The sequence below is a fragment of the Lontra canadensis genome, unplaced genomic scaffold (assembly GCF_010015895.1).
Source record: "Lontra canadensis isolate GAN:19392208 unplaced genomic scaffold, GSC_riverotter_1.0 scaffold4, whole genome shotgun sequence".
NCBI classification, from domain to species: domain Eukaryota; kingdom Metazoa; phylum Chordata; class Mammalia; order Carnivora; family Mustelidae; genus Lontra; species Lontra canadensis.
Genome location: NW_022630998.1, coordinates 43,645,854 through 43,659,037, shown reverse-complemented (window position 1 = coordinate 43,659,037; position 13,184 = coordinate 43,645,854). Strand labels below are relative to the sequence as shown.

Here is a 13,184-nt window from a genome sequence, read left to right as displayed (position 1 = left end):
ATGTTTATTACATGGCTACTGAATACCAATGAATCAGAAATTGATTATACTCACATTAAACAAAATATGCCAAAGGTGAGTAACAGTGATTAGCTCTAAGTGGTAATTTTATGAGGTTTTATTTTTCCTTCTTTATACATTTCTGAACTTTCAAAATTTTCAAAATGAACTTTACAGTTCTCCTTCAGAGCTATTAATGTAAATGACAGTTTAAGAACTTCAAGCCTGCCACAATAGTGCTAGTTTACCTGTTGCAATAATAAACCGCATTATTTGGATCCAGGTCTATTGCCTGTGTGTAACAATCCACGGCGGCAGCATAATTTTCCTCTTTCATGTGGTTATTGCCTGAAATAATCAATATGTACAGTAACTACAATATACACAAAAAATAGAAAGTCTGAAAGACAAATCTGAATCACAGAAACTACAATAATATGAAGGTCAATAAGATGATTTTTCTTGTTTTTATTTTTTAAGTAAACTCTACCCACGATGTGGGACTTGAAAACTCAGGCTCCCAAGATCACGAGCCACATGTCTGGGGCACCTGGGTGACTCAGTGCGTTAAGCCTCTGCCTTCAGCCCAGGTTATGATCTCAGGTTCCTGGGATTGAGCCCCTGCATCTCTACTCAGCGGGGAGCCTGCTTTCCATTCTCTCTCTGCCTGCCTCTCTGCCTACTTGTGATAACTCTCTCTCTCTCTCTCTCTCAATCAAATAAATAAATAAAATCTTAAAAAAAAAAAAAAGAGCGGTATGTTCTACCAACTAAGCCAACCGACACCCCCTCAACATGTTTTTTCAATGGCACTAAGAGGTAAAAGTTATATTGTACTATACAGTTCATACTCCTCAGTCATCAGTGTTTGAATGATTTTTAACAATGCAAAGTCATAAAACAATGTTTGCATACCTTATGAAATCTAGGCTTCAGTGAGTTAATGCAATAATTATGAATATCTAGGTGAAATCTAATCTCTTCTTACCTTCCTTATCTTCATCTCTCTCTTCTTTTTAGAGCTGCCCACCCCATTCCAGATACAACACCCTTCTCAATCATCATCTCAATCTGGATCCCTCTTCCAGTCCTCCCTGTCAAAACACACACCTGCTAAACAGTCAAGTCCTCAGAACTCTGCTGTGTGGGTAAACTGGTAAAATTAATCGTGTTAATATGTTATTGGCAGATAATATTTTTATGCACTACCCCTTCCAGAGATAAATTTTTAAAAGGGGATAGGTGGACATGAATTTCTACAAAGACAGAATTTCAGGTACCAGGGCTACCCCACAGGTACTAATTTTCAAGAAGGGCCTCTGCGGATACATCTGGAAATAATTTAGCTGGGGTAACAACTAGCCAGTAAAATAAGGGATTTCCTGTGGCTATCTTCTGTATTCCCTGAAATGGAATGTGTCCTGCTCACTGATTAATAACCACTGTTCAAAATCTAAATTTTAAAACACTGGTTAAGAGGAAAGATTTACATCACAAAGGTCTGTATTATTCCTTCCAAATTCCAATAAACCAGAAGTTCTCCTATTAGCTTGGTCTTTTAACAGATCATTAGCTACTTCATAGGAGGAGGACAGTACAACTTTACAAGGAACAGGAACAGGAAGATTAAAGGAAACGCAGGTAGACAAAAGCATCTAAAATCATGCAAAAGTGGGGCATCTGGGAGGCTCCATCTGTTAAGTCTGACTCTTGATTTTGGCTCAGGTCACTATCTCAGGCTATGACATGGAGATTGAAATCGAGCCCCTGCATCAGGCTCAATGCCTAAAATTCTCTCTGCCCCTCCCCACATCTCAAATACATAAATACATAAAATCATGTGAAAAGTTACTGCACATTAAGAATCAGAAATGCATATAAGGAGTGACTACTAGAGACACCTGGGTGGCTCAATTGGCTAGACATCTGACTTAGTCTTCACTCAGGTCATGATCTCAGGGTGTGGGATCGAGTTCCACCTGGGGCTCTGCACTGAGCATGGAGACTGCTTAGAATTTTCTCTCTCGCTCTCCCTCTGCCCCAACTCACACCTACACAGGTACACATGCACTCTCTTAAAAAAATAAACACAAACAAAAACAGTGATTCCACTAATAGCTACATGGTTTCTTTCTAGGGTAATAAAAATGTTCTATAATTGTGGTAATGGTTGCACAGCTCCACGACTATACTACAAAACCAATGAATCTGTACACTTTATTTATTTTAAAGATTTTATTTATTTATTTGAGAGAGAGACAGTGAGAGAGAGCATGAGCAAGGAGAAGGTGAGAGGGAGAAGCAGACTCCCCGTGGAGTTGGGAGCCCGATGCGGGACTCTATCCCAGGACTCCGGGATCATGACCTGAGCTGAAGGCAGTCGCTTAACTGACTGAGCCACCCAGGCGCCAAAATCTGTACACTTTAAAGGAGTAAACTGTATGGTATGCAAATTCTAGCTCAATAAAGCTGGTGGGTTTTGTTTTTGTGGGTTTTTTTTTTTAGATTTATTTATTTTAGACAGAGAAAGAGCAAGTGGAAGGAGGGACACACAGAGGGAGAGAGAATCTCAAGCAGACTCCCCCCCTTGAGAGCAGAGCTAAGGCAGGGCTTGATCCCAAGACCCTAAGATCACGACCTGAGCCGAAACAAAGATTCAGATGCTCAACCAACTGTGCCACCAAGGCAACCCTCAATAAAGCTGTTTAAAAAAAAATTAATTTAGATCCCCACCCCCCAAAAGTAACAACTATAAAACCTCTAAGGAAGCTAAGAGGATTACATAGTTTTTATGACAGAGCAAGATAATATTAACTACATGAGCCTAGGTACTTAAATAGGTTTGTTTCTCCTGTGCAAAGGAATTTTCTGGGTTATGTGGATTTTCTTTTTGCTCTTGGGCCTTTTCATCTTGGGTTCTTAGGGAGTCCTCTGGCGCCACAGTGACCCCAAAAGTTAAAACCAGAAATAGACACGACACTTAACTCATGCTCTAACTGAAATCCACTGTGCTTATTTCTTACCACATTATCTTGAGGCAACGATGAAGGTGTTGGGTAATGACCAGAACATTCCCACTGCCAGGCCAGAAAAGCACTGATAGTAAGAGAATGCCTAGAAGACCACACACCATAGGTACCCATCCCTGTCCATGATCACATGCTGAAAACATACTAATCCACAGCCGTGATCATGCAGTCCCTGCCTGCTCTCTGGCACCTACTCCCCTAAACCTCTCCCTGCAAAACTCCAGGGGTCCACCTTGCAGGCAGATAGGTGGGTTGTTAAGGCTTGAGCTGCCACCTCCCTCGGTAGCCGGTACCAGAAATAAATTCCACCTTTCTCTTTTCCAAACCCTCCTCTCTTGAGTTATTGGCTACTCCCGCAAGAGTGTATCTGAGTTTGTTCATGACAATGTTGGCAAAAGCAGCCAGGAGCTGTGCCTCTGACTGTCCAGTCCCTTTGGGGTTCCCAAGGACAGAGCAGCTGGCCGCAACAGCACCAGGGCTCACTCATTCTTTCCTGAGTTAGCAGTTGTGACAGATCATTTACTAGTAGGGTGGCACTGTTAATATCATTATTATTAACATTATTAAAATCTATTGTATGTCTTTTCCTGTAAACCACCACCACATCAAATGTCTACATACTATATGTATATACACATTTATGTATAGTAACAATAAGCCTAAAGTTATGAAACATCTAACGTACAAATATTCAGGACACAGATGAAGAAATTTGTAAAGATAAATATAAATGAACATTTTATAGCAATTTATGCTTTTGTGGTCCTCTCCTATAAAATTGTCTCCTTTAATTATCAAGATGACCTGTAAGATATGCCTAGACTTTTGTGATGTGTGAGGAAATGACAGAAATGAAACCATCTTGGTTTTTTCTGAGCTTATTGCAGCTTTTCAGAAACCAAACACAAAAATATTTGAAAGCAATCTTTCAGGAAGGTACTAGCTGACTAGAAGCCTTGATTAACACAGGTAAGTATAACACACAGCCCGGAATAACCTTATGCTTGACAATCTACAATGGCCTTGTGGGGCTCTGCATTGGATGTGGAGTCTGCTTGAGATTCTCTCTCTCCCTCTGCCCTTCCCTCTCACCTCCTTCTCACCTCCCTCCTTTCCCTCCCCCTCCCCGAGGTACACTGTCTCAATAAAATAAAATAAAATAAAATAAAATAAAATAAAATAAAATAAAATTGTTTTAACTTTGTGTGTAATGTGTCTTAGATATGATATGTCTTAAGGAAAACAAAGAATAAAAGCTTTTGGTTAAAGGCGAAAGCAGGAGTAGTTCAGTTACCCATGCTGGAACAGTAAATGACTCCTAATCCTCCTCTTACCAACATTCACTACATCATAGCAAATTGTATGGGGAACACAATCTCCTGCAGAGGGAGTAAACATGATGGACAAAAATTAAATTTCAATTTGCTATCTATTCAATATCATCCTCATTGATCTCAGACACTACAAAACTCTGAGCAAGAAAAAAAAATAACAACAGGTTAAATTATTTCAATTAGAAACTAAATATATGGAAAATGCATTTCTATCTGGATAGCCTAAATTCAAATTCTTGTGGGAGAGTACTCTTGACTCAAATGACAACAAGGATCTGGTTGTTGCTTAATTTTTTTATTGTTGCTTAATTTTTTATTAAAGATTTTATTTATTTATTTGAGAGAGAGAGAGAGAGCATGAGCAGGGGCAGGGGGCCCTGCAGGGGGGAAGGTACAAGCAGACTCTCCACTGAGCAGGGAACCTGACATGGAGCTTACTCTCAGGACCCCAGGATCATGATCTGAGCTAAAGGCTTAAATGACTGAGCCACCCAGGTGCCCCTTGGTTGTTGCTTACTTTTGCATGTAATCTATGAAAGACATCATTCTAAAATTTTAAGTCACTGGAGTACTAACATTTCTTAGAGAAAATAGGAAATGGAAAATCAAAAGCTGTGTATTTGTTGGAAATACAGAACTTTATAATGTAATCCTACGACAATAATCACAGTAGTAAAAAATGCAAACAAAGACATTAAGATAATGTTATTTAGGATTACAAAATTATCCATCTAGGTAAGTAAATCATGGTCTTACAGTACCATGGAACACTATGTGGCCATTAAAAACAATGATATATGTATGTATTTATAAACTTAATAGAGAAGATAAGGCCCAAGGAATAGGAAAAACTCTCTCCCATATCTGCCATTTTAGACATCAACTGTTGGGTTTTTTGGTTTTTTGGGTTTTTTATAAGTAAACATCCTTTTTCGGTGTAAGGAAAAGTCCAGAAAAATGGTTCTGAACCAATATTGTATAGCTTCGGAACATGGCATAATCCCTAAAACTCTCTGCCTATAGGACATGGAATTTCTTGGCTCTCATTTACTGCTAATATCAAAACTTCCCTCCAGCTTCTTAGTACAAATCTTGTATGCCTGACCTGACTCTCCTCTATAGCTTAACATAAATGACATGATAGAAAAATTGAACACAGATCCTCAACAGTGACTTATTTAATAGTACGAAGAATGCTTCAAGAGCCACTATTAGAAGATGTAGTAATATAGTAACTAAATGTGCTAGCTAATACTTACATGCCATATACATGCATTAACAAATTTCAAAGAATTCGAAAACAGTAAATATATACAAGAGTTAAAATAATACTGAAAATTATTTTCATCTCTTTAAACATAAAAAAGAATTTGGTATCCTGGAGTACACATAGCAAATTCAGTTATAAGTAATCTCCCTTTAAGTGACTTGTTTTCCAGGTCTTATTCACGACAGATCTGCTTCTCTTGGAACAAGACACAACTATATTGCTCACAAGCCATTCTATGTTTCTAGGTTTTTTCCCTATCACATTTATTTCTGTTTCACAAATACCATGTGGTCTCATGACAATCCAGGCTTGGCAGTGTAAACCAGAATCTTATCAACTGACAGAGTCATTTTCTCCAGAGTTTCAGAAAGTTTTACTAAATAAGTAATTTCTTTATGAAATCCTCACCTTCATCTTTTAATTGGTCAGCTTTTCCCACATCTTCAGGCACTGAGTTTGAGAGAGGCAAAACGTCATTCTGAAATTAAAGAAAAATCAATGTATTTCCATTTAGCTACATAAAAAAGAGCCATCCCACAGAACCATAAATAATAATGAATAACCTGCATTACAGTAACTCATCTGCAATTACATGTGATGAAATTTAACTTGTAAATAAAAAGATTAGAAAGAAATAGGCAAATAGTCCTCTCACATAATTTTATTAGAAAAATGACTATGTAGAATTTCTCTAGAAGATAATGGGCTACTGTGAATCAAAGTTTTTTATTTGCTTTTCCTAGATCAAAAAATCCTACTTCATGCAGAACAAATATAAGTAACTTATATACTTAAAATACTATAACCATAAAATAAAGGTAAATTATACTATGGGTAATGGAGATAACTTGACTATTTACATTTATGCTACAAGTTTATTGAGTATTTTATTGATAAATACATTTTTAGTGAATGGAAATGCTTTGTTGTTTTAAATGAACATGCTGCTGAAAATAAATTCATTATATTTAAAAATAAAAACAGGATATTTTGTTATCCAAATTAGGTATTAGGTATAGATTTTTTTCTGAAATTTCTAATAAATTCTATTAAATTCTGGTAAAATAAATAGATAACCAGTATACAAAGAATAGGAATAGAAATATATTAAGAGATTTTTTTTATATTAGTGAAAATCTTAAAACATGTTTAATATCTAAGGAGATAGCCCACTAAGTCAAATTCACGGTTTACAAAAAGAAGCACTAATAATATGATCCTATTACTTAAATACGGGCACACACACATATACATGCACGCAGGCTAAAAATCAAAGACAGGAAAGGTCTAACACAAAAGGAGGTAAAATTTTCAGTCTCTTCTTTATATCATTCCATGTTGACCAAATTTTTTAAAACAGTGGACATATATTAATTTCATCATAAAATAAAAAAACAATGTAAATTTCCTGTTTTCAGTAGCTACTACCATCCTCAAACCTCCTTTGCATTCATAAGGTTCAAACCAAAGGTGCAAGCAGAAATATCTTGAGTGGCACCAGGAACATAATGCAGTTTTCCATTTTTGAAAGATCTTTTTAAAATTGTGCTGCTTTTACACTTGACTCTGAAGTTCGTGAGTAAACCTATAGTTTTCAAGAAAACATAATTTGTAGCTAATGTGCCTATGTACTACATTTAGAATATACCCACCAGGTTCTTTGTCTTGTCTAAAGTTTCAAGGAACTTGATAACTCCAATATTCAAATATACTTCCCTATTTACACACAAATTTTCACAAGTATAAAATCATTCATCAAGTGCATGAGTTGTTCTTATTTTTTGTAATCTTTCTCTACGAATCAGTTTTTCTAAGCATAAAGTATCCGAATAAAATGGAATAAAAAATAAGAGTCGAAACGGGAATCCTTGTAACTAGAGGTCACTACTTAAAACTGACTACGGTCATAGGATGTAAGTGTAGTTCAAGGACACAGGACTGCCCCGCAGTACTTGCTGTCAGGGTTTCTTCTATGACATAAGCCTGGGCAGTTAATGCATGGGGAAAAAGTGGCTTTTTCGAGTCACAAAAAATGGCATATTGATAAATGGACTCTAATCCATTCTGCCTTCTAAATCCTTCTGAATTATTTTAATGAAATTGCCACAGTTCTGTATCTTTGAAAACTAATTCTCATATTCATTGAATACATTTGAGCAGCCCATAATGTAGGGATGAGGGTTATCTACTTTATATAAAAGGAATGAATCCATTTAGTATAGATCAACGTAACAACCAAGGACACTTAGACGAATAATTTCTTTTTTTCTGAAGTTTTTAATTCCAGTTAGTTAACATACAGTATTATTTTAGTTTCAGGTGTACAATATAATGATTCAATAATTCCATACATTACCTGGTACTCACCGCAAGTGTCCTCTTTAATCCCCATCACCTGTTTCACCCATTCCCCGCCCCCCACCTTCCACCCCTTTGGTAACCCTCAGTTTGTTCTCTATAGTGAAGTCTGTTTCTTGGTTTGTGTGTCTCTCTCTCTCTCTTTTTTTTTACTCTTTGCTGTTTGCATGGTTTCTTAAATTCCACATATGAGTGAAATCATATGGTATCTGTCTTTCTCTGACTTGTTTCGCTTAGCATAATACCCTCTAGTTCCATCCATGCTGTTGCAAATGGCAAGATCTCATTCTTTTTTATGGTGAAATAGAGACATAATTTCTTTAATTATAACAATTTTGATGCTGCTTTAGGCAAGTTTTAGACTCTCTTTGAGGTACTCTCCTAACAAACACGTATGTGATGAAGTTGCTGCTGTTAAATAGGAATAACGAATGATTAATACCACAAATAACACTGTGCAGATACACAATGCAGCCAATTCCAAGAAATTATATTTTAAAAATAGTAAGTAAAAAATTTTTACAATTAAATATAATCAAAGGGAAACAGTGAGAGAGAAAGAAAACAGAGCCCTATTTAAACAGAGCACAAAAGTCAATTTGAGCCTCCTGGGAAGTAAAAAAAAAAAAAAAATTCTGATCTCTTTAGTATGAGGTGAACAGTGACAGGAGCTAAGGAATGAGCAAATCCAAGTGTTGTCTCAAGGACAAGCCTCTTGGGCATCTAGGACTTAAATAAACTCAGCTTCAACCATGGGCATATCCAGCCACTGCAATGGGGTTCCCTAAGGAGGCCAGAAGCCCAGACAATCACAGCAACCAAAGGAGAGCAAAGGGGAATTCTCTGATGGGGGACACAGAGACATGTCACTATCTCCTTACATCTTTGTCATATAATTAGTATTGATCTGTCTGATAACCGCATTTTCCTTTTTCCAAGTATAGAAAGATGGAAGATAATACTGCCAACTTGCAATCTTCACTGCAATTCTCAGAACCTCTTCCAACAAGTTCTAGAAGCAGCCAATGTGGTAGTATCAGCAATGTCCCTGCCAGGCTGAAGTATACACTACATGCTTCGGCTTCTCCGGAGTTCCTCGTTCCCTACCGAAGCTTGAATACAGAACTAGAATAACAAAAGGAGTTCACAAGGCACCAAAATGTAATGAAAAAACACATGGGAGGTCACCCCAAGGCCCTAAAATCAGTAACCTTAAGATTTTTCAGACAGTTTAAGGGATGCATGGGTGGCTCAGTTGGTAAGATGTCAGACTCTTGATTTCGGCTCAGGTCATGACCTCAAAGTTGTGAGATTGAGCCCCACATCAGGCTCTGCACTAGGTGTAGAGCCTACTTAAGATTTTCTCTTTCCCTCTCCTTCTACCCCTCACTGCTCCCTGCTTATACTGTCTCTCTACAAATCAATCACTCAATAAATAAAACTGTCTTTAAAAAATTTTTTTTTCAGGCAATGTTATGGTCCATGTTCCCTGAAAAGGCCAGAAACCAGAGACCATTATAAATAGTTCTTGAGAGGAGGGATATCAGAAAATTTGGTTTTTGGCATTGTTTTTGCACAATGACCCTGAAACTTCCCCTGTCTTAAAGAGCCCTATCAATGGTCAAATTTTATGAAATCTGCTTCAAAATGATGATTCTTAAAAGTTATATTTTAGGTCCCAAATCATCTCCATGTGTACTACCTACCTTACACCTAGGAAGAAGTTAGTTACCTAAAATCTAGCCCCTCAAATGTTAACAACCCAACATCATTATTGTAGTCATACTTAAATCAGATACTAATGAGAAAACAGTGACAGCTTACCTTACAGAAGGAGTTGGTGAACATTTCTGTCAAAGGCTGTGAAACTGCTAGATGGGTATCTTCTGGGCTGATTTTAAAAACTGTCTCCAAGCACTGAATTGCAACTTGAGATAAATTTGAATAGTGAAAAAAAAATTAGCAACCTAAAAAAAGAAGCGACCTTTTTTTCTGGTAGAAATCTGCACTCTGTGCAATCTGTGGTAATTCAGTATTTATGATCACAGAACATAAGGAAAAACTAAATGGTTCAGCTACATAGAGATTTCTGTTTATAGACCAGCTGCTAAGGGAAGACAACTTGATTTCTTCCTCCTTACTTAAGGAAAAAAATGTTACCTAGAATATAATTTCTCAATATAGCCATTACATCATATTCTTATTGAAGTATGTCATTAACAACAACGGACTCCTCTCTGCCAATATCTGATTAACCACCTTGAATAAAACAAACAAAAAAGTCTTCTTTTTCAATGTGAGAAACAGAATTCTCAACCTGACCAAAAAGAGTAACAGAAACAAACTGGCTGGTATATTTACTTATGTGAAGATAGGTGGACTTTAAAAAAATTCATTCATGCCTGCAAATTTATCCCAAGCACCTACTATGTGCAAGGTGCTTTCCTAAGGTGCTTTCTTAATACAGCAGTTAATCAGAAGATAAAAATTGCTACCCATGTGATGAAGCTTATGATTAAGAGAAGAAGGCTGACAAACACAAAAATACACGGTATGTTAAACAGTGAAAGGTGTGTCGTTTGCATTTGGTGTATGACAAGATAACAGATATGGCCAGGGTACAGACAGGGTGGAGAGATACGGTGGGAGATTATGCTAGAAAGCAAGTCTGTTGTTGGATGACAAGGTACCTTACATAACGTTCTTAAAGAATGTGTACTTCACACTGTGGGCAAGTAGAGAGCCATTAAACAATTCAGTAACGGAGAATAATATAACTGGATTTGTGTTTAGAACTAAAAGTCTGGTAGGAATGCTGAGAATGGATTAGACATTAGAAAGGATAAGACACAAGGCTTATCCTCACAGAGACAGTCTAATGTGGGAGACAGTTAAATGCACGTAATACAGCATAACAAGTTCACTAATAGAAATATGTACCAGCTACATAACAGAGTAAAGGAAATGACCCCTCCGATCAGGGAGGGTTCCTACCTAAGTGATCTAAATAGACAAGCGGTCCGAACCAGGGCAATTACAGGGAAGAAAGATATCCTGTTGTTTCTACGAGTACTCACAGAGGGAAATGGTGGCGGCTTTTCATCTTGGGGATGCTCTCCTTTGAGAAGGAATTCTCTCCTGGCTCCCGAAATGAGAATGTAGCCCAAATGTTCAGTGTACTTCCAGACAGTGTGGAGGAAATCCACTTATATTTGCGGATGAGTTTTATTATGATCTGCACTCAATATACTTAAACTAAAACAACACAAAAGCAATTCGTTCACTTCTCTCACCCCACTCCTCACCGCTGAAACCACCAATCTCTTCTTTGTGCTTGGTTTGTTTATGAGCTTCCATATATAAGAGAGATCATACAGTATTCATCATCCTTTGTCAGATTTATTACAGATTCAGTTATATTTGTATATGACTTTTTAAAAGATACACTGTGTATTAACTGTGGTCCTGAGAAAAATACCTGTGTCATAAAAGAAATGAAAATACTATTTTCTCTATCCAGAGAACAACTGTCCTTAGAAAAGGGACTGAATAAGCAACAAGTTACCAAGTACAGGAAGTCTGAGTGTCTTTTACATAGAACATAATCCACTGTTTACCCTTTCTCATTCTCTCAATTTCTATTCTTGCCAAGCACTTGTTCTCGAACTTCAGTCCATACCAGCACTAAAAACACTCAGCCTCAAGGAAACAGGCTCTCATTGCCAGGATGACAGTCCATGTAAACAATAACAATAATAATAATGGTAAATGTACATGTGTGTTTATGTGTATATATTTATTCTTGATCAGTATCTTTCCTCTCTGATCAGACTTGTCATTGCCTTTACTGTGCCACGTTGCTGGTACCTGTTTCTATTATTGAACTTCTCATGCTACATTTCGTATGTTTAAATGTCTGTCTCCCACATTAGACAGTCTCTGTGGATAAGGACTGTATCTGACTCATCTCTGACACTAACATATCTGGCAAATAATAGGTGTTCAATAAATTTAATCTACACCTAAGTTTACATTGGAAGTAATAGTTTAATTGCAGAGGAAATAACAACAATACAACCTGTAGAGAAAAGCACTTCTCTCCTCCAAAACATTAATGCACAGACACGGGAAAGAGGGATAGTACACAACCAAGCCCAGAACCAAAACCCAGAGTATGTAACTTTACCGCTAAACACTGACAGGTGAAAAGTCCATGTGGTAACCTGAGGGATTTTTATGCTCTATCCTGTTGAGGCAATTCAGTCCAGCTCCTTTATCTCTGCTGTCATTAATCTTAAAACAAAGATCTGGTACATACTAGACACAATTAAATATCATTAAAGGAGATATCTGTTTTGTCTTAAACACAATTATTTGGTGTGTGTGTTTTCAAACCACTTTACTGAAGTATGGTTGACATGCAAAAAGCTGTTTATATATAATGTCTGTAACTCCATGAGTTTGGGGATAAGTATTCACCCATGAAACCATTACCACCGTCAAGGTCAGAGACATATTCATTGCCTCCCAAAGTTTCCTCTCACCATTGTTATTATCATGTATACGTATGTAGTAAAAACACTTAACCTAAGATCTATCTTCTTACCAAACTTTAAGTACAGAATACAGTTAGTGATAGGCACTGGGCAGACTAGTAAGTTCCCAGAACTTAAATATCTTGCATAACGGAAACTTTGTACCCTTTGACCATCTCCTATTTTCTCCTTTTCCAGCATCAGCAACTGTCACTCTACTCCCTGATTCTAAGATTTTGACTCTGTTAGATTCCCTATATAAGTAAACAGAATTGTTTGATAGGTAAACCCCGTTGCCAAAGTGTTTAGCCTTGATGATGATTTGGTTGTAGAGATTGAGGCAAAGGCCCAACTGGAATGGGTTCAAAAAAGAATAAGAGAGGAATTAGAAAAGGCAAGCATAGACAGCTCTTTCAAAGAGTTTTCCAGAAAAAGGAACACAAAAACAGTAGGCAGTAGTTGGGATGGGGGTGAGGGTATGACAAAAATTCAGGATTACCTCATTACCATTTTTCATCCAATCAAAAAAAAAAGAAAAAGAAAAAGAAAATCAAATAACCTAAGTGCAATAATTTATCTTTTACTCCAAGATTCATTTATGAAGCAAGGATTATTACATTCAGTCCTCCTTTCAGGAGGTCATAGTCAGGAATAAGTC

The 13,184-nt window shown here is 37.0% G+C and overlaps 1 protein-coding gene across 3 annotated transcripts in view; it reads right to left on the bottom strand.

Moving 5' to 3' along the window:
* Positions 1-13,184, bottom strand: part of SGTB (small glutamine rich tetratricopeptide repeat containing beta) — a 40,113-nt gene that overhangs the window by 20,091 nt on the left and 6,838 nt on the right. For all 3 annotated transcript variants that reach the window (XM_032849643.1, XM_032849634.1, XM_032849651.1), the window contains 3 exons: positions 9,816-9,919; positions 6,042-6,111; positions 249-348 (listed from right to left, as the gene is read on the bottom strand). In XM_032849643.1, the coding sequence (XP_032705534.1) occupies positions 249-348; positions 6,042-6,111; positions 9,816-9,919 (274 nt within the window). The remainder of the gene's footprint in view (positions 1-248; positions 349-6,041; positions 6,112-9,815; positions 9,920-13,184) is intronic.